The 22,428-nt window shown below is 41.4% G+C and overlaps 1 protein-coding gene across 17 annotated transcripts in view; it reads right to left on the bottom strand.

Moving 5' to 3' along the window:
* adgrb2 (adhesion G protein-coupled receptor B2) overlaps nt 1-22,428 on the bottom strand; it is a 221,784-nt gene that overhangs the window by 4,086 nt on the left and 195,270 nt on the right. For 6 of the 17 annotated variants that reach the window (XM_044172453.1, XM_044172459.1, XM_044172464.1 and 3 more), the window contains 7 exons: nt 21,236-21,275; nt 20,810-20,824; nt 18,132-18,304; nt 17,086-17,805; nt 14,463-14,498; nt 12,126-12,239; nt 1,752-1,805 (listed from right to left, as the gene is read on the bottom strand). In XM_044172453.1, the coding sequence (XP_044028388.1) occupies nt 1,752-1,805; nt 12,126-12,239; nt 14,463-14,498; nt 17,086-17,805; nt 18,132-18,304; nt 20,810-20,824; nt 21,236-21,275 (1,152 nt within the window). Of the gene's footprint in view, nt 1-1,751; nt 1,806-4,591; nt 4,644-9,597; nt 9,698-12,125; nt 12,240-14,462; nt 14,499-17,085; nt 17,806-18,131; nt 18,305-20,809; nt 20,825-21,235; nt 21,276-22,428 lie in introns of those variants that run through there. The other 11 variants (XM_044172454.1, XM_044172470.1, XM_044172471.1 and 8 more) reach the window with 9 other exon arrangements.

Raw genomic sequence — 22,428 nt, 5'->3', positions numbered from 1 at the left:
TCATTTGAGGCATTTGACCACAGTATATGCTTGCCCTGGAGCACCCTGGTGGGTTAATATGACCTGACCTCCTGCTTCAATTTTGATCTACTGTACTTGACATAGATGTGCGTATACACAGTGTTCCTGTGCAGTGATGGATTATTACAGACATTTTGGGTGCACTTTCAGTTTTATCTCCAAATAAAGTGGATTAGATAATCTCACTAAACTGTTTCCAAAATATCATGTGACTGCACATTTCTTGCCATGTCAGACTTTGTTGCAATGTTGTTCCCAAATTTTAGCAATTAAATTTGGTGAGTACAATGTTATCATAACAATAGAATGTAATGGCCAACACTATAAAATAAGACCCACGTTGTAAAAAACTGGTATTTCCCTTTAAATGAAGTACCTGGAAACCATTGCCCTGGGCAGTTTTGGCCAGTACACATATTTGGAAGAGATACATTCAGATATGCACTCATAGAAGCTAAAGTTGATCTTTTGTCTCTAACCTTTGCAAATATCAACATAGAGAGGCCAACCACTCAGTGCCAAGTTATTTAACCTCACAAATACTAGAAAGCAGGACCATACATACCTGTAGTTCAAAGCACTTTTCCATCTTTCTATTATCAAAAACTACTTATGTTCTTTTATTTACAGAAATTATACCACCTGTCCCAGTCAGTAACTTTTCAGTTGACCGATTAAAGCAGGAAACCTTCTAGGCTTGGGTCTAGAAGGTGGTCGCTGCATGTGGTCCGCAGATGTGCCCACTATGCATGTAAAATACATGTTGGGGGATTAGCTATAAACGGAATTAGAGGTAGCATTATGCATCAGATAAGGCCCATTATTCAAATCAGACTCATTATCTGGCAGAGATAATGATTTCACAGATACGAGCTGGGAAAGACATGAGGGATCTCTAGCCCAGATGACTCATGGTGGAGTAAAACATACACAAAGAAAAACCAGACAGGTTACTTGTGGTGCTTTTCGTGGACATGATGGACCCAGCTGCAGCAGAGCTTTTTTTCGACTGCATGGAGCTCGATATTCATATTCTAAATGAACATTAAGAGGATAATTATTCACAGAGCATGTCTTGCAGGACAACATAGCCCAAAATGAGTGCTTTGAAAAGTGTATTTGAGAGTAAATTCAGTGAAAATACCAAACATGCTTACCCCCGTGTGAGTATCTACACCTACTTGCCTGTTTGTACATATGTAATCCATTAGAGAGAGCAACTCTGCTCTCTCCTTCAGCTTCTTTCATTTTGTTTTCTCCATCTGCTTTTGCCACAATCCCACCATCCCTTCATTGCACCAACTCTTATAAAGTCAACCCCTGTCTATCTCTTCATGGACACACACACACACACACACAAACTCATTGATCTGCAGTAGCACAGCACTCCCTCCCCCCCTTGCAGTGTGATGATTGTAGCCGAAGCGCTAGGGGGCAATATCTGCCTGATTATCATTCTCCCTGCGTCACAGCCCGACAGTTGGTAAAATGAATACAAAAGGCATAATCTGGGAGCCAATTTGCATGCTAAATGCTGGCGAAGGAACATTTTGTAATGCAGGAGTGTGGGTAATGCTGCAGTTAAGCCCAACTTTATCCCTTGGAGACTAGGCTAACGCGATTGTGCTGCTACTGCGTGTCTATCCATTCCCTTTTGCCATCTCTGCCTGCCTCCATTCCCTCCTTACCCCAAAGCCCCATCTCATCCCTCTCTTTCTCCCTCTACTTACACTCGATGAGTTCTTTTCACCTCCGGCAGACGAAATGCTCCATCGCTTTTCCCTCTGTGGTGATGAAATGGGAGGGAGAAGACAAGGAGGGGGTGATGAGAGAGAGAGAAAGAGGAAAAGAAAGAGAGAGAAGAAGGGATGGGTGGGGGGATATCACAGTCACTGACAACTCTGCCCTGAAACAATAGCATTATTCCCACACCTTCAGCAGGTGAACAGGCAATTGTTGCTTTGCGCTTACACTTTACCCTTCTCTCTCTCTCTGTCTCCATCTCTTAACTCCCCTCACCAGCTCTCTCAGAAAATGTTAGCATGGTTATACACATATAATCGAACTGCGTTGGAACAGGCAATGTTTTTAACAGCCCGACCTGTCAAAGCTTTGAGGAAAACTGATGAAAGCAAGGACGGAGTGACTGAAAGATACTACATGCTATGCACCACTAATAGCAACTACAACTGCTATAAAAGGGATAAAGGAAAGGACGGCATGTGGGCGTAAAGTAATCTGATTCTAAATGCCGTAACAGTGACTCTACTGTGCAGTGCTAGAGGCTTTGGAGCTCATGTAATCTAAATTATGTTGAAAGAGGATAACTAATCTGGTTATTAGTGCATGAAAATGCTATCTACACTATCTGCATTATTGATTTGTTACTGTATGTGTTAACACAACACAAAATAGCTAAAGTTAGGCTATCAAGTGGACATTGCTGACTCTGTATGTTCCGCCTCTGGCATAAACACATAAACCTTACTTCCCCTGCTGTACCTCTATCTATTGTTTTTTTTTTTTTATGTTCCTGTCTTTTTTTAAAGCAAACTGCTGCTTACTGCAGCTTGCTTCTGTATGGGTGGCCTGTTGTTGGTTGTCCAACATGTACAGGTGTTCTGAAGTCACAGATGTTCTTCTAGCTGGCGATGAGTCCAGCAACACCAGTGCAAGAACAAGTCCTGTTTGGTATTGGTATTGCTGTTATCAGTTATGTGTTTGTAATGTGGTGTCTGGCCTTTTTTTTTTTGGGGCTATAAGTATTTCTGTTTATTGTAAAAAAGTTTTTGACAAATAAACAATTGCAACTTTATATCCTTTTTTATTTTTTTTATCTGTGGAAAGCAGCAGGCGAAATTGCACATCATTCTGTTTAGGAGAGCTGTTTGTATAAGTTTTTGGGAGTGTGTCTAGGTGAGTGTGTGTGTGTGTGTAGCGAAAGACACAAACACAAACTTTTTGTTGTTGGTATGTAAGATTTAAGATTCACCCCTTCTAAGATTAAAAATATTTCTGGGGCTCATCACATTGCCTCGGGGTGTCTTGATTGACTGTCATATGTGATGTGCTCCTTAGCTAGCTTAGCCTACATGTTGAATATTTATAAAAACTTTTGATATTTTAAGTTGATACACTAGTGGCATTAGTGGTGGAATGTAAGTAAGTACAAATATAAGGGACTTGTATTTTACTTGAGTATTGAGTACTTTTTAGTCCACTACGTTTATCTGACAGCTTTACCTTATAGTTACGTTACAGATAAAGATTTTGGATACAAATAACATGCTCAGTTTATAAAATATGATGCAATGTTATAGATTTAACTTCCACCAGTATATATAGTACTTAAAGTTAGCTCCACCTCCACCAGCTACAACAATAAAATGCTACTAAGACATTAATGCATCACTAACAGTAATCCAATGATAATATATATACAGTATTAGTATAACACTTACAAGGGCCATTTTTCTGCATTTTGGATACTTTTACTACTGCTAATAATAGTTATACTATATACTTTTTTAAAAATGTATTTCAATGCAAGACTTTTACTTGTAATGGAGTATTTTTATATTGCAGTATTCCTACTTTTACTTAAGTACAGAATTTGAAAACTTTCTACACCACTGAGCTGCATAGACAAAACAGATGTAGATCTTGAAATAAACTAATCTAGTGTATTTATCAATTATTTCTTTCTCTCTTTCTCTTTTCCCTCTTTTATTTGCTTTCGACTGTCACGTCCAAACATATGCAGCATTCGTAAAAAAACTTTCTTTATATAAAAAGATATCAAGTTTGAGCAGTTTGGGCAATAGGATAGACATTATCAGCCATCTGCGATAGGCTGAATTTATGGCTGACAGACTTTTTTCTGGACAGTTTCAATCACCATAATGAGTACCTTTATATTTCTGCCTTATTTGCATTCAAAGCATCAAACATGATTTAATAATTAACCTCTAAAAGCACAGTTTGCGCACCATCAGTGTTTGCAATGGAACTGACAATATGGGTTCATTCACTGACTCTGTACAAGAACAATGTCAACCATTTTAACAACTCAGCTACAGTGTGGTTTTAAAGAGGCATCATGGGGGTACACTAAAGTACTTTACATTATACTTTTGCAGGCACAGCAGGGGAAAATTTAGCTAATGTGACCGCAAGCACCACAAGACCCCCAAATCCATTGTCTATCACTGTATAAAGGTGTCATCATTCAGAAATGTTTGCCTAATCGTCCAACACTTGAAGTTTCAGGCAAGTTACATGATTTTCTGAGAGAAAATCTTACAAGCTGCATGCATGACAAAGCTAAGGGAAGAAAACAGGCTGTAGGGATGGAACATACTAAAAGATGCTACTGCACAGACATCTAAAGCCAGCTGGAGAAGCCTCTTCTACAGTGTTGGTGGATGAGGCCCACTCTCTGCCACTCAGTCCCGCTCATTTGGACCAGGGAATAGAAATTGTGTCTGGTTGTGGGTGAGCAATGTGGCAGGCTGTATTAGGGAGATGATGGGGGAGGATAGGTGGTTGTGGGTGAGTGGGTTAACTTTACCTTTGTTGACTTGGATGCCCATGGTTCTGCTGACTGTCTGGCTACATTCAAACTGGGACATGACAACAAGCATGCAACACAAGGCCCAGTCAGCCAACAAAGGACATAAAACAGGAAACAAAACAAAAACAAAACAGAAATCAATAAAATGTGGCAGTAAGGCAAAGAAAAGACATACACTGAGTGTGAGGCTCACATGAAACAAATGTAAATCCCACTTATACATGAGGAAAATGAAAGTAACATCAAGAGTAGACTGAGTGGATACCAAAACATGACTGTAGTGTTATAGCTGTCAGTGGGCTTTGGGTCATTGAACTAGAACTGGACTATTTCAAGGTTTTTTTTTCATTATATCATCAAGATAATGATAGAATCCAGATTCCCTATTTAGCAGCAGCATTAATTTATTAGGGGGCACAAAATAGACTAACTGGACCTAGCAGTCTTTAGCACCATTTAGCCCTTAGCTGGGAAGGAATCTGTGTCACAAGTAATAAGGCCCTTCAAAGGAGCCAAATCTGGAGAATGTAGGGCAAATAAATTCCATTAGTGCAACACATTGCAAACAAACGAGCAATCAGACACACAGGCTTGGTTTGCTGCTGTCTGGGCCTGTGCTATGCAGCCAATGCAATCCAAGGCCAGTGCTCCTATAGTGTAAACAGTTCCAGCTAGTGATTCGGCCCCTTTCACCTCCCTTTAATTGGCCCAAGGACACTAAATGAGCTAAATTAGTATTGTGCCTCTTGGTGCACGAAGCCAGTGTTGGGCTTGTTCCGCCTGGGCTAACCATCCCCTCATTAAGAGCCACTGATAGAGCCAGTGTGCTAAAGCTACACTCCGCCAGCCCTCAGTTTTCCTGGGCAATTTGTGTGGAAGGATGAAAACAGTTGATGAGTTTATACTCGGCACGGAGAAGGGGGCAAGGAAATAATTAAAAACAAGCTAATGAGAGGAATTAATTATTCAATTAATGCCTCAAACGTGCCACCGAAGGCTGAGTTTAGAGGGAGAAATGGGAAAATGAGGGAGACGGCAAGAGAGAAAATGTCAAGCCGTGAGGATGAATAGAGGGGAGAATGAGATATGAAGAGGGGAGGACTTGCTTTATTGCTGGAATGTGAAATTGAAGCCCCTTAGCTTAATGCCAGCAAATTGACTATCAAGACCTACAGGGTTTGCAAGTGCAGGCAAATTGCCTTCACTGAATCAACAAAAATGGGGTCTTTGTCATTTAAAATTATACATCTTCATTTTACATAAGACATCCTCAAAGCATACACATTACCTTAGCTAAATTTCCCTTCAGTCATCTAAAAACATTGCTGGAATATCAATAACAGCCACTAATGTTAACTTTGGATGCATGAAGAGAGCACCCCAGGTCTCACCTCTCTTTATGGGCAGGCTCATAGAAGAACCCTCTTAAACTATATCACAATATATTTCATCAGTCATATGTAGCCTAAAAGTCCAGGATTTCATCATAGAATTCAAACATACGCTTACAGCCATTTAGATTAAATTGCAAATACATCTTTCATAATCAAAAATATGCTGGCTGTCTCCGCTCTGATCTAGCATGAGTGAAATCACAACAAAGTAGAGTACTTGTTCCTTTGTCTTTTCTCCATCCCACTGCGTTGCACACAACTCCTCACTGTCTATCTGGAGAAGCACGCTTCATTTAATCAAGAACACAGCAGACGACGGGATGGAAATATATCCCATTTGAGAGCTAAAAAATGCATCAGCCAGGCCATTATGCAGTGCAAACTCTCTCTCTCTCACACACACACACACACCCACACACCGTCCATCCCACTCACAGAGAGGCACGACACTGCATCATTGCGCACTGCATGCAAATTTGTGTTATGACCTTCTGAACCATGTGGAGAGGATAGGCTAACTCTCCACAGTGACGGAGGCCAAGACACTGTTCTAAATCTAAACATTAGCGCAGACAGTGATGCTGATACATAATGTGTTACATACACACTGCATCCACTCTGTCTTTCAGTAACCCCACTGACTCCATTTGTATCCTGTCTCCATTATAGGAGACGCAATGAAAATGGACTCCATCCCCCTGCTAGCCACATGGCCCCTGCCAGAGCATCCACTGTACTTAAAACAGAGTAGGATTTGAATTTGTTTTCATCATTAGCATTAATGTGAAGCCCACTTTTTATCCACTTCAATGGAGTACAATTCAAGTGTTACCACCGCAACAGATATTATTCTCTTAAAAACACTCAGTAGCTGTTGTTGCGATGTCGACAAAGCAAAAGCTGATCTACAATCAATCAACATAAGCTCATAGTGACCTCTGTAACTCTTGTAGCCAGGTTTCAGAATCACACAGCCAGCTACTGACCTTTGTTAGCCATAGTTTACCTGTAAGACAGTTTTTAAATATGTTTTTAAAAAATATCAACAGAATATGTAACAGAGCGCAACATGTAGATTTATTACAGACTACAGGAATAGCTCTGCATGCCTTGGCAGCTTAATAGAAAAGACAGACAAGGTGATTTTAAACACTGAGGTTAATGGGGAGTCTTGTGATATAGTGTTTGCCTCGCCCTTCTTTCCGGTCATGTCTTTCCCCTTCATTTGCGTATATTAAGCATAACACTGAGTCATCACTTAACAGCCTCTAACTATCAGTGTGGGAATCGGGATTACCAGTTACCGGACAACACAGAGTTAACAACAGTGTGAGAAGATGGTATGGAGAGACAAGGAAAGACAAGAAAAGCAGAAATGAAAAGACTGAAGTATGTGGATTCTATCTGTGATGGCACATGTAATACCCAAGACCACTTTAAGCCCACTGCACTTACACAGAAAATTGGATAAAATGTGAAAATAGAAAAAAAATAGGCCCATCTGTGTGTCTGTGTGTGTGTGTGTGTGGGGAGGGGGGGTGGGGGGGTTGATATCCACTCATCTCTCAACACAGCCAATACAGAGATCCTACCTTTCCAGAGAAGTAAAATGGATCAGGTCTCTTCTGACCCCATAAGCCTTTGTGACATTTCCTAGTCTCTCATCAGCACCCACACAAAGTGCATCGTGTTTGGCCCTTTTTAGAGCCAATGAGCTAGTTTATGGACGGAATATCGTGGTTTATGAGGTGATTATAAATCGGTTTGGATGGGTCATTGTCTTTATGAACTGATTTACCGCTTGGTTATGGTGTTTAGATCATAAGGTTTAATTCAGGCACTGAAATGGGCACAATTACTGTATGGATTGTCACACCACACACAGTGGTGCTACAGTAATGAAAAGACAACCCAACAAGAAAACAATAACAAAAAGTCAATTCATAACAGAAGTTATCTCATTGCACCTTTCCTATAGAGCAGGTCTAGACCGTACTCTTTATATTATTTACAGAGACTCAACAGTTCCCACCATGAACAAGCACTTGGTAACAGTGGCAAGGAAAAACTTCCTTTCCATCTTATCATGGAAGATAAATCCATTCCCACATCAGACCACCTTACAAATCCATCTCTCTGGTTATAGTTATTCTAGATTGTACATTTCAATATGAATTTGTAAAAGACTTGATGGAAGAAGGGGAATTAGCATTCATCATACGAATGCAGAAGCACAGGGGGTACAAGCTGTGACACACTGAACTGTTACACCACCACACCACTAGGGCACCATCTAATATTTAGGCTCATCAAATACAGTCACTTCACTATGAGACAGCGCTGACAGGTAGTAGATGAGCAGCTACAAGGAGTAAGCTTATAGTTTGACACTGTCTGTGTGACTGTAACTACAAATAATTATGGTCTTGAAATAGCAGGCTTTTCAGTGTCTCATGTACTCATACTAAGTATGAAGTACCAATTGACTGTTCTCTAAGCTCCACCCCACTTAGTTATTGTTGCTACACCTGTCAAGCTTTCCATTCAAGCACAGCACATATGGAGTTTACCATGATAACGGTGGCAGATTTAACATCAAAATTCTTAGTTTTTTTTGAAAGAGTGGGTCTTTGATTTCAGACAGAGTTAGAAAAAAGCAGGTTTCTCATTTTCAGCTGACAACTGTCGATTTTGCTGTCCGAAATGACAACTGTCATTGGCAGATTTTATCAGCTGTAGCTAGCTAACTAATTAAGCTAGGCTGAATGTTAGCTCCATGAGTTAGTTAGTTAGTAAGTATTGTAACCTATTATAAGAACGATAAGGAGAAATGTAAGGACAGACTGTTATTTTGTTCTAATATAACCATTTTTGGCTGCTTAGCTTACATACATTGTTTGTATTTTCAATTTTAATGTTACAAGAGTAAAGGCTTTTAGGATGAAGACTTACATATGTGTTTGGCAAACTTAACTCTATCTCAGGTGATGTTGGCTGGGCTTGCTGGTGTGTACCTGTAACTATACCAAATGCAATAAGGAGCAGTACAGAACTGTTAACAATAGCTCAGATAATGCATCCAGGACACAGGTTCCACACACTGGGAAAAATACTACACAGTGGACATGGTATAGTGAACTGGACTTTTTTTAATGCAACTTGTAACCACACAAACTAAAGATGTGCTACCATTACTGTACATAGTAAGCTAGTTAGCTGGACATGCTACAATAAATCCACTGTTTAATCCATTCCTTACTCTTGCTTTTGTGTTTTTGGTTTTGGAAAGGCTAGAAAAAAAGACACACCCTTCAAAGAGTGTCACTCTTAGTACAGCCACATGCACACCGCTTCATTGTGGAGAAATCCAAAGCTTGACAGGCCTGCCATGCCTAGTTACGGTTGCAAAGCTATGACTGGACAATCGCTGATTGGAGGAGAGGTTTAGCAAACGGTCAATTGCATGTGAAATTTATTTTTTTTTTCAATACGGAAACAGAGATACAGTACGTACAGTGGCAAACTACGAGATACATACAGTGACATGTAGTGCAACAACTCATCGGCCTTAGAGTGAGTTAGAGGGCTCTACTGCAGGAGGTTTATGTGGGGTTTAGTATGTCTTACGTTGACTTTCTTTGTAAACAAGCGACGTTCTGCGCACTAGTGATGGCTCGGTATTGTGCCTCGGTGGTGGGGGAGGGGGGACCTGTGGTGGATGAACACCGGCCGCGGTGGTTAGAAGGGGTTACACTTTGTTTAGGGTATAGGTTAAAATACTGTTTAGGCACTTTAAAGGAGAGAGAGACCTGCAAAAGTCGGGCGGGGGTTAATGAGTTTTTGAGATATCATTGCTTGAGGTAGATGACTCATTGTTAGACAGGGGTAAGGGGGGGTGAGGATTTTCCTTCTACTAGTTTTGCCTGGTACTGGCTAGCCTCCCTCATCATTAAAAGGTGAGGCACTTAATAGTGACAGTCCTTAAGTGACTTAAGTCAATTGGCCATATGAAGACAAGGGTAAAGAGTATCAACTTTCACAGTACTTTGGGTGTCCATCCGTGAGGAGATGTCCTACTGAAATGCAATTATATTTGCTATTAAATCACAGCACTCGTGGAATATGTGAAAATCACTGTCAGTGTTTGTCATATGGCATAGAAAGGAGGTTATTAAAGGTTTTATGAAACAATTACATCATTACTCATGCAGTAATTGTCTCCTAAACACAGTTTATGTGCTTCAGACTGGGGCAGTGCAACACACTGATCTCAAACTTAAAACAGATAAACACACAAACATAAAGGAAGAAGAGGACACAGACACATATATACACTCATGCCTACAACCGCACACACTTAGGCATGCAGCCACACACGTAGGCACTCTAATATGAAAGTGTAAGGACATGCACACCCACCCACACAGACACACACACCCTTCTCATCTCCATAATTACTGTATAGTCAGCATGTCCGTGTCTGGGGGTGACTCTCAAAGTGAGATGTTGACAACAGCAGAGCTGAACTCAAGCTGGGTCCTGTCAAAGGCCTGACACTGATAGCATTATCCGTGTAATTATTCACAGTTAAGTGAACTGCCTACTTACTTTTAACATAATGGATTTGGATGAGTAAGCCATATCTATGCTGCCCTTTCATTTCATAACTTACATGACGTCACTAACACTGAGGAAATATGCGTTCCAATTTGTCTTAATTCGTTTAAATACAGCCTATCTATTATTTGTGGCCGGGCTTTCATTTCTTTTACATTTGGACATAATCTCAAAGCACACCTGAGCTCCCTCTGAGGCACATTTAGCATGCTGCAGTGCAACTGTTAAGAACCACAGACTTCTAATATATGGCTCATGCCTTTGCAAGCAGCCTGCCATTTTTCTTCCATAAAATATTCGCTTGGCATTAATGAATGGGGAGTCGGCCAATGCTTCTGAAAATCTTGATCAAGACGTTGAGCAAATGAGGAGTGAAGGAAAAGGCCGCCGGTCTGGCATTGGGAAATGGCAGCGTGTTTGCGTGTGTGAGTGTGTGTGTACAGTATGTGTGTGGCTACATGGCATTGGGAATATGAGAGATGTCAGGCTGGCCCTCTGTTCCTCTATTGGCGGTGTAAATTAGATGTGAACCAGCATGCCGCCGATGCCAGAGGAAAGTACACCTATCAAGGTTGGCTAACTCATCATGGCTCTACGCACTAAAGCTCCGCAGATGAGGGGAGTGTGAGCATGTGCGCGTGTGTTTAAATCTTAATGAAACTGGCCCTCTGAAGGTCAGTACAGAGCAAGCAGGGACTCTTTCGTCTGCTGCTAATGGTGTATTAATGATTCAAAGAAGTCTCATGCTCACAGGTGCCCACCCATGCACCCCACTGACACGCACACACCCGTAACCACGCACACAGACACATGAAAAAACGCTGTCACAGTACATATACAATGAATCCAATTAAACAGACACATTAACCAGTGTGACACAGGCATAGACAAAGCACTTGTGTGTATAGGCACATGTGTTGTTTTTGTCAGCAATGCATTATGGTGAGGTGAGGTGATTTGATAAGAGTGAGAAATAGTTTCACAGGTCCTAAATTGCAGAATTTGGATTTCATTAACCAGCTATAATTGATTATCCCTCAACAGCTCATGTGATCAACTGTTTTGACAGGTATTTAATAAGGCACCGACCACAAGTGAGAATGAATTAAGTTCAGGCCAAATACAGCAGATTCTTCATGGAATCCCTTGTTAGAGCGAACAATGTTTTCACATTTCTAAGGCAGCAATTTGGGTGAAAAAAAGATAACATACCGAATACAACCGCTTTCAAAAGTACCTTATGTTATATATGACTGGGAGCTTTACTCCGAATTGTTATGATTATAATCGCCTGAGAGCTGCTTTACAAGTAAAGGCAATGTCACTAAAGTACTGATAATACTTAGCCAGCACGGACCACTTTCTGTGAAGCATACTAGTGCAATTTTGATCTGCGCAGAAGTCAGCATTTGCTTTCCAGTGTTAAAGGGGTGGATTTTAGGATGGTGAAAAAGTTGGGGAGGGGGTGGAGGTGCATGGGTACAGCGGGTTCCCATCCCACGTTTGGGCAATGGTCTTACCTTGAATGTGGACATGGCTGGGTCCCTGCTATACCTGTCTATGGTGTGGAACTTGGACGAGTGGTTGAGCTCATGGTACAGCTCAGAATGTCTTTTGCGAGTGTGCATCACTTTCTGGAAGGGAAAAAAGGAAGGGACAGCAAAAATGAACCAAATAGAAACAAAACAAAAAAAAAGCTTAAGGAAGGGGGGCCAATATAGGGGCAGGCAGGGGAATGGGAATGGGTAAAAGGCTTAGGGACTGCAGTAATGCCAGCCATGAAAAGGGGTTAGAGAGGGACGCCGACAGCTCGATCGATTGCTGGCTCATGCTCATACATCATCCGCTTCCTCAGTCTTAAAGAATTTGGCAACTGGGAGTGCTGCAGAGGAGTCCTTTAAGTGAAAATTTGGTGAAAATGACTGACAGAAATGCCATTGCTACAGACTGGTGCCTTCTAGCTGGCGGTCCTGTTAACTCAGGATTTTGTCAAACTCATTAAACGTCTAACAGATGGACTGGAATTTAACTCTTGCCATAGCGAAAGGATATTTGACAAAAAATGCTTTCCCTGTGTTCTGAATATATCTGTCTAGAAGGCAGCTAAATCCAGATCTTTAATTTTTTGACAAAAAAACGGCATTTGTCAGTGCCACTGTTGTTGTCTTTCTGTGCTAATGGGCAGTACTGGAGCTGCTCAGCAGTAGCTAATCGTCAAAGCAGCTTGCAAGGTTTAAAGTGACACAGGGGCAAGATGCCAGCACTCACACCCGCACACTTACCGGCCAGGACTGGTGCTTAGCACTGGCTCCAATTACTTCAGAGTGGGCACTCTCATCTCTGCTCAGCTAAGAAGGTGCCACTAGTTACTTGTTACGACTCTTTTTGCTGCTATTTCTTTAGTTTTCTATTTTTGTGTTTGGCATATCCTTGTCTGAGTCATATGGTTTTAGGTTTTCCAATGAAAAACGTCCTATGAAATCTGTATAAACTATGTCCTCCTGTTGTCATAACCTAAAGAACCATATAGAACACTCATTTACAGGGGAACTCCAACGATTTTACACTTAAAGTTTAGTTTACTTGTCACGAGGTGTACTACCCAGTCCGTAAAAACAGTTGTATAATGTCTTCTGTGGTTCTGGAGGAGCTTTCCAACATCTAGAAGCTAGTGACTTAAAATTCATAACAGAAAGCCTGTGGGCATCCGGTATGGTGTGGAGAAGTGGGCATTTAGGAGGCAGGGGGGGCCTAATGAAAGACGCTATTGAGTTGTCTCTTGCAGAACTAAATCAATGGAGTACTCCTTTAAGTTTTCCAAAAAATATTATTTTATATAAGACTATTTTCTTAATTAAGTTTAAAGCTGATTAGAATGCTAAAAGTTGAAGGATATATGTATAAAAAGTTACTTTTTGACAGTCTAAAAGGGTGAGCAAACTCAATTAAAGAAAAAGAAACATGGATGAAAATTATTTTACCTTTTATTAAATCATGGAAATGTACACTTCCCTATTTTATTGGTTCTTCTACATCAACCTCTTTCTCAAAAGTTAATAGTCAATTGATGAGAAAAGAGTTGATTGCCAGGAGAGCCAATCTCCTTGTGCTAAATTCATGCAGCGGCCACAAATGACTCTCCAGTAAATTTAGTAAAACAATCAGCCATAGTCACTGTTAGTAGCTTGTCACCACACATACTCTCTATATGAGAGATACTGTGTATCTCCATGGTAGAGGGTGAATGTCCAGTCTTTACAACAGTCTAAATGAAACTGAATTCTCACTAAAAAGCAGCAATGCAAAGGGAGGTACTGTATTTTATAGCAAAGGAATACTCGCTAGAGACTGGAGATTCACAGGACACCCAGGTCATTCTAACACAAACATACTCACACACTGCCAAACCATGTCGTTCCAACAGATATAACCAGCCAATCAACTACGGCCACATAAGTGTTGGCCCATAACTGAATTACTTGTATTAATTCAGACACAAGAAGCACTCTATTTTGCTGTTTCTTCAACCAGGACCCCCACAATGACATGCCAGCATTGTTTGATTTAATTATACATGTCAGTGGGATGGTTTTGTTTCCATGATACTATGATTATTGACACAAATGAATTCATTAAGGCAGGTAATGAGTAGGGACAGGTTTAAGGCCTTTGTTGGAGAAACAGCATTATGTAAGGTAGGTCTGAAACAGTTCATAGTTCTAAATGCAAGGGAGAAACAGGTGTGAAGGGAGGGGTTTAGCAATGCTTTTTGCTCCTCTATGCGTTACTCAAGTCCTGGCAGAAGCACAAGAAAGCAGAGACAGGCTGATGACAGGGGGTTAGGTCCGAGATCTTACCTCGAAGTCCAGTTCAGAGTACCGTACTCTTTTCCTCTGGAAGAGGAGGGGGCAGGGGAGAGAAGAAAGCATCAATGATCACCCCTCGACCACTATTGAACTTTAGACCTCTCTAACTCAATTTATCTGTGGATCTCTCAGTGCCATTGTTCAGTAACAAGAGGAGGACTAATATGCACTGGCTGCCCAACATGATACAGACATTCTTACAAATGTCAAGGCAAAAAGCAAATTATTCAGTCTATTTCAACGTAATGAGATTAGTGAAGTGGAATAACCCAGAATTAGAATGAAATAATAATTTCTCGGCTCACATACTCTCAAATACAATCATTACAACCCCAACATAAATCATCCTTTTTGCTATTTTTGGAGAATTTGTTGGAGACATTCCAATTAAAAGGGCTGCAACAAACATATGAGAGATGGTTTTCATCCTCTAATCTTGTTTGGACCCCACCTCTCTCCTCTTAAGTGCCTCCGTAGCTATAGCAAGTGGCACACAAGCTGCCAATTTAACAGCTGCAGACATTTCCAACTCATCTGGCCCTGACATTGCATTGCATTACATTCCATCTCTGACTTCCTATCTGGCTCTTGCTGTCTGCCAGATTTACATTTGGCAGTGAGAGGAGCTGCTCTCCACAGTTAGTTAAAAGCTGTATTCATTCTTTGAAAGGGCAGAGTTGCTGATCTGATGCTGTGGCAGCCAAGGTTTTAAAAGGTAAAGAAATGCAAACAGATAGAGAGGCAAGTTTCTCTCTGAGATGTCCTATTTACTTTGTAAATTTTACTGCCTCTAAAACACAATGCAATTACTGTCCTATGAAGAAATCCTTACCTTAAACAGAGAGATTCCGTGATTGAGTTTGCTTTGTAATATGGTAGACATGCAACATGCATATACAGTACATGTACAGTATATTGCATGTTGGGGACACATAAAGCAGTCATTAACTCACGCTTACAAAATTCATAAGGAATCCTTTGCTCATGTGATTTGCTGTTATGATGGCATGATGGTCATATAGCCAACCAGTCACACACTAGTTTTTCATTTGTTTGCATGTACTCAATGTAGCACATTTTATAATAATGTGACCTCTATAGCAAATCGTTTGTTGTAAGGAGATACTAATTTATATTTAAATACTCCCTCCATTGGTTTCTATAGTACGATGGTAGGATAACATGCCCCGTGAACCTTTCTCATGCCTTGACTAGATCTTTTAGAGTTTAAATTTACAAGCCTCTAACTAAAAATCAACAGTGAAATCAACACTGTGACTACATTTGCGTGATCCCTCCATTATGTGTCACCATGTTTGACTTGGAGAAAACTCTGCTGTGATTTAATCTTGAGAGGCATTTAATCTTGATATCCATCTCCAAATCAAGCATATTCAAACAGGGTGAAATTATAGCAGTAAATTACATCCTGCAGGTTTCTCTGCAGATTTTTTTTTTTTGGTATTCATGAGTGCACTCGTAGCTCTTCTGACAGTGATTTTTTTATGAGTTTTAATGACTCGTTCTTAACGTCCTCAGCCCTAAATGAAGCATCTGCACTTTTCGGTGAAAGTGTCGTTTCCATCTCTTTAATCAACCTTGTGAGTCAGCAAGATGTCATTGGGGGAAGATCCAAAATGTGTGTGTGTGTGTGTGTTTTTATGTGTCCATGTTATCATATGCTTGTTTTTGTGTGTATGTATGTCCGTGTGTGTGTGCGTGTAAAATTAAGGTGGGCTGAAAGACATTCACCAGGGGTATTTCCTCTGATCCTGTCTGTCTCAGTCCATCTGCTGTACCACGTTGTATGGTTAGTAGGGGGTATCACACACACATTACAAACACTCTCTCACACGCCCACCCAACCAACACACACACACACACACACACACACACACACACACACACACACACACACACACAGTAAACTAAGAAGAAGCTGTCTGTCATTAAGAGAATAACTCATTTTAACGCTCATTGTCTCAGTCAGCAGCAGTAAATCAGCTGAAAATAATAGCAGTTGTTATAGCAGACTTGTTCTAAGGCACTATAATAGCAACTGTGCTATTATCACAGTGTGTTGGACACAGTACTGTATCACAGACAATACTGTATGTATTAGAAGGGCCACACTTGTGTGATCATATGGATATTAGGCATACAGACTTTTTCATATTCTGTTGTAGCCATAAATATTTATCACAACAATTCATTTACTGTAGTATAGAATCTTACATCTTATTTTTCTCATGGTAAAAGAAATGCTGATTGGATAAAATAGTTTTACTTTTTCCCAATGCAAATTAGTTTTTTTCTTCATTTCCATTCACATGGTGTTATTTGCATTTTCTTGTTAAAATATTGGAAATATTAAAATCCTTGCATAGTCAGAATGTCACATTAAATAACTGGACATTGTCTGCAGAGAATTTTCCTTCCCCTTGCTTTCTTTCTCTCCTGTTTGTCACTCCACCAATACAACTTCACTTATAAAGCCACACCATCACCACATCCATAACTGTAAACCTCAGGTGTGTGCTCAAGTGAACGGTGGACATACTGAAAAAGCAGCACCACTACAGGGAACCCCTCCTTCCCTCAACCTCTTACCCACCTCCAGAGATCCTGCTGAGAGGTTGGTGTTGGCATTGGTGCTGCCTAGGTTGCGTGGCAGGGTCCTGGTTCTCTCCACTGTGGTGCCCCCTGTCAGAATCTGTCTGACTGATGGCCTCTGGCCCGGCTTCAGGTGGAGGGAATGCCCGTGGGAGTGCATGTGTCCTCCGTGGGAGTGTACAAGACCACCCGGAGCCATCATGTGGCCGTGCCCGTGGGGCATGGTTTTGATTGTCCCATAGGAGCGGTTGAGGTTCATGGTGATGTTCATGTCGCCCACACTGGACGGCACAAAATCCGCCGGGTAGGCCTCACTCTCAGCTGGGTGGAGGGTCAGGGGAGAAGGAGGAGGGGGGAAGGGGGGATCCTCCACTGTGATGTTGAGAGGCTTGTCCTCGCCCCCCAGTCCCATGCCTCCACCTTGGGAGGAGGGCGCTGGAGGTTTGAGACTGACCGTCCTACGAGGTAAGACCATGTAGTCTCCCTCTCCGCCTCCGCCACTTCCTCCTCCGCCTCCTCCTCCACTTCCCCCGCTTCCGGCACTTCCATCCTGGGAGGTATTAGAGGAAGTGGGCGGTCGAGCCCAGCCCAGGCCACTCTCAGTGCACAGGTAGATTGGAGCGCCGCTGCGTTGCTGCCCCTGCTGTCTCTGCTGATCCACGTTCACTTCCTTCTTTAGGGGTGTCTCGCTCAACTCATTGAGGCCGCCAAGCGTTGGAACCTTGTTGAAAAAAACAGGAACGTTTCTGTTTATTTAAGTTTTTACTGGAGGCAAGATAATGTTATTTTTAGATCATCTTGATTAAGATAACTTCCTGTGGCTAGATTTAATTTTTAATTTGTTAGTGATGCTGCTAGGCTTCATAATATTAGGGACCACCATTGGGTGGTGCCAGAGTCTGAAATTTTCCAGTCCTACTCATGGCATTAAGGGCAATTGATTTGTATTGCATTTAGTTTTATCTAGTTCATTTTTTTCCAGCTTTTGGCAGAAAGGTTGAGCCACACTAGTCATCCAATATGTCAGTGTAAACTTCAGACCCGTACCTGTACGATGAGGTTGGGAGGGGGGATGTTCCCAGGGAGGGAGCTGAAGTTGACCCCCAGCCCCCCCTCCTGATGGGCTGACAGCTTGGGATCGTCTTCATCATCCAGGGAGATGCGGGAAAGGGTACCAGTAATGGTGGCCGTGTTACAGGTGTTCACCTCCTTGAATATGACTGGAGGGAGATGCGGGGGGAGACAAGTCGTGGAGACCGCAAGAGAGTGGGGGATGGGCATGAGATAGGGGAGCAGAAGTTAGGGTAGTTGGTGAAAGCAAGAAAAGAAGAGTTTATGGGTGGCATAAAAGAAGGGGCAAAGGGTGAGGAAGAGGAATATTTAGAGGAAGAAAGAGGAATGGATATTGAATGGAAAGGAATTGATTATAATTTATGCCAACCAGAAGACAGAGAGAGGTAGGCAAAACAGAAACATAAGACATAAATTAGGTAGTGATGGAAGTTTGTTTGCAGCTTTCATGTAGCTGTGAGACAAATTGCATCTCCGAAGAAAAGTTTCACTTCTCATTTTGGACTTATATGGTTCACAGTAACTAAGATGAGTTTTGTCTCTGACACTGTGACCTTAAGTCTTGCTCCATCTCAAGATTTGCCGGTGAGACAGGATTTTTATTAGCTTGAAGAAAGAGCCTCGCTGCAAAATGCCGAGTGCTTCAAATGAAATGGAGCCAAATTCCCTCGCTACTAAGTCCTGTCCCATATCTTGCTCACCATCTTACTATTCCCTGCCCTGTTGTCGCATATAAGTGTGAGTCTGTGTATCAATGTGTATTTCTGTATGAGGGCCTGTTTTTATTTCATAATACCGTAAATAAAATAGAACATAAAACTACTTACAGTGGCTTTGGGTTAGCTTTCATGCATGTTGTTGAGGAAAAAAAAAACTACAAACAGATACTATACATTTCTAGAATAGCTGCTCCAAAATTAACTATGACATGCTGATGAGAGACGATGTTTAATCACAACTAACATCAATCTATCATCACAATCAAACACAACTCAACCCATCTAGATGTTCATGCTAGATATCATGCTCATTCTGTCACCGTCAGAGGACAGAATATTTACTCTGTGGCCCCAAAATCCAATTCTACACCAAAGCATGTAGCGCAGACCATTTTCATGTCAACTGCATTGATGTGACAAAATGTCAAGCTACACGTTTTATCAAAAACTGAAGATGGATCCTGCTGATTCTGAGCATACCAGCATGGATACTGGCTGAGTACAGATCCTAGCATTTTCTCTGTTTTTAATGTCCTGTTGGTGCAAAGTGATGTGGAAGGACTGGACAGGTTTTGGGAAATCTGACCAATCTGATCCCTTCACATCTGCATCCAACAGTGGAGACCCAGAGAATGACCTATAGACGAGTACGGCGGTTGTTTTAAGTGTTTCGCTCTCAAGCACTGCAATTACTGCAGTGGCACAGTTCAACTGAACACATTCACCCTGAGAGTGAAAGCAGAGATGTTTGGGTTAATCACGGTCGGCAGTCGCCAACTCCGACTGATGAAGGTAGTCTGTGTAAATGTGAAAGTTATTCAGTCTAAAAGCACTAGTCTTTAATTAATTATTACACAGCCTTTGGGGGAAAAAAATAACGTTAACGTACCGCTTCTGTCTGTCCTTCACAGCGTGGATGTCAAAGTGCTGTGTGGAATCATGCTAGCTTAAACCTACAGGGCATGACTTGCTAGCTTAAGATTTTAATCATCAAACTCCATGATTGCATTGTAATCAGAAGAAATTTGTAATTTAATAAAAAAATCAGAGATCGAGGTACTGTACAAATGGAATTTCAGCCATAAAATGTAAGAAAGTAAAAGATATGCGGGGTGGCAGGCTCAACCATCGGCCCCATGTAGGCTATTTCATTGAGCAGATGCTTGTGGCTTTTCATTTCCGTTTCCATTTTCCACAGTTGAAGTTTACTGGTGAAGCAGCTGATAACAGCACAGCCCAGAAAAGAAGTCTAGCCACTTGAAACTTGAAAAAGTGTAAAGGTCCAGTGTGTAACATTTAGAAGGAGCTGTTGGCAGAAATGGAATATAATATTTAGAAGTATGCCTTAATTAGTGCATAATCACTTGAATATAAGAATCGTGTTTTCATTACCTTAGAATAAGGCCTTTATATCTACAGAGGGAGCGGGTCCCCTTCCACGGAGGTCGCCATGTTGCCCCGCAATGTTTCTACAGTAGCCCAGAACGGACAAACCAAACACTGGCTCTAGATAGGGCCTTTTGTGTTTTTCGCAGCCACCGTAGTTTCTGCTTTATACTTGGAAGGGGAGGGTGAGGCGAACAGTATTCAAATGGTTGCAATCTGCAATTTCACCGCTAGATGCCACTAAATCCTACACACTGCTCCTTTAAGTTTTGTAGAATATAACCTTCATTTTAATGGCATTGCTGACTATATTTTCAATATGTAAAAGGTTCTACAAGATTTCTTGGACATATTTGTTGGCAAAAGCGCATAAGAAGTGAAATCCTTTACATACATTACAGTGTTATATACAAGTTTATAAGGGAGGTGCCACTGCAGTAATGGTGGCTTGTTTACTTCCACCTACAACCCAGATTTGTCTACAAGAATTATACAAGTCTAGGGATGGGCCGTGCAGTGTTAAGAAGGTCAGATGGGTGCAAAACTTACATGGGTGTCCTCTCTCTGCAAGGGTGGAGGGGGAAGTGACTGTGTTAATATCTCAAAGCACAACACAAACGATATTGTGGTACATTTGTAACACACACAGACACACACAAGACCATTGTCACCAGCAAGTGAAACAGGTCTGAACACATTTAGGAGTGTTATTATCATGCACAATTAAACACAGTCTCATCCAAACATATGCTCGCTTATTGGGCAGAATCAGTGTGATTGATAAGGCATAATAATTTGCGCACAACTGTGTCGAGATGAAGCGCATCATCTCCTGTTATTTTATCAACATGCACAGCAGCAAGCTAAGAATGTTACAGCTCTCTTTTGCCTCTCTGCAATGCTTATCCTGTGTTGGACGGAGGGGGAGACAAAGGGAAAAAGGGAAAGAGAAATCAGGTGGAAGGGCAAGCTCACCTGTTTGACATGCCAAGTCCACATCCTTCTCAAAATCCGTCTGAGAGAGGGAGGCAGGGTAGGAAGAGAGGAAAGACAATGAGTGTGTACAAGTCACTACATTCACCACATTAGTAGAGGCGCAAGCCTGATGAGTGATTGGATCCCGAATGACTCTGATGCTCTAATTTGACTCTGTAGAAAAGGACATGATCTGTTGCAATGGTGACACATGACAACTCAGTCAATTAGTAATGCCCTTTATGAATGAACAAGAACAAAAAAATGTTGCCTTAAGTCATACCAGAAATGTTCACTTTCCATTCATTTATAGTGAATTTGTCCAAACGCCTTTTCAAACCAAAAAAAAAGCTGAGAAAATAGGAAAATGTCTGAGTGATGGCATGCACTACTGCTACTTTGATCAGTTCACAGGAGCAGATCCAAATACAGTCTGAAAGAGACGAGCAGAATGCTGTGCCGTTTTGCTAGGTATGTAATGCTACTGTATGGCTCATCAGTCACCTCGCTATCGTCTGAATGGAGACAGGGACAGAAATGTACACAGCAAAACTTTGCCGTCATCTAGCCGAGCTTTTCTTAGACTGAAAAAATATATAAAGTAAGCATACAAATGCTTTTACAATTCATTCACACCAGCGACCAAAACACAAACCTCCACACAACACTCAGTTTAACCTGCACTCAATATTCAGACTTTATATAGATAAGGTATTGGGAACAACAAAAAATGGTGTTTATTTTCTTTGATCTGGAATGCACTTGAGGAATGCTGGGTGGCACTACTCCTTGGGGTAAAGAAACACTCCCAACTCCAGAGGGCGGTGGGTTGAATGAAGAAGTGCTGTTTCCAAAATGGCCACCACTCAAGTTTCCTAAACTTTAGTGAAAGTGAAGCTCATTGCTATTCAGTTGTGGTCCTCCCTTGTCTCAAGATAGAGCCTCCTCCTGTCCTCGGCGGGATTCACTTACAAAAGCCTTTGTTTGGATAATAAAACTACAGATTTTTAGACAGTTTGGGCACGCCACAGAGGCAAAGAGAAGAGGAAAGGGGGGAAATGAAAAACTGAAAGAGAGAAGGAGAGAATGTGTAAAGGTCTCAGAGGAGCAGAAAAGCTCTTAGTACGCAAATCACCCGCAGCACCATAAATGGGGTTTCTACTAAATGGACAAATGCGGATATGAAAGAAACA

Source organism: Siniperca chuatsi, linkage group LG17, assembly GCF_020085105.1.
Source record: "Siniperca chuatsi isolate FFG_IHB_CAS linkage group LG17, ASM2008510v1, whole genome shotgun sequence".
NCBI lineage: Eukaryota > Metazoa > Chordata > Actinopteri > Centrarchiformes > Sinipercidae > Siniperca > Siniperca chuatsi.
This window is presented reverse-complemented; position numbering and strand designations above follow the sequence as displayed.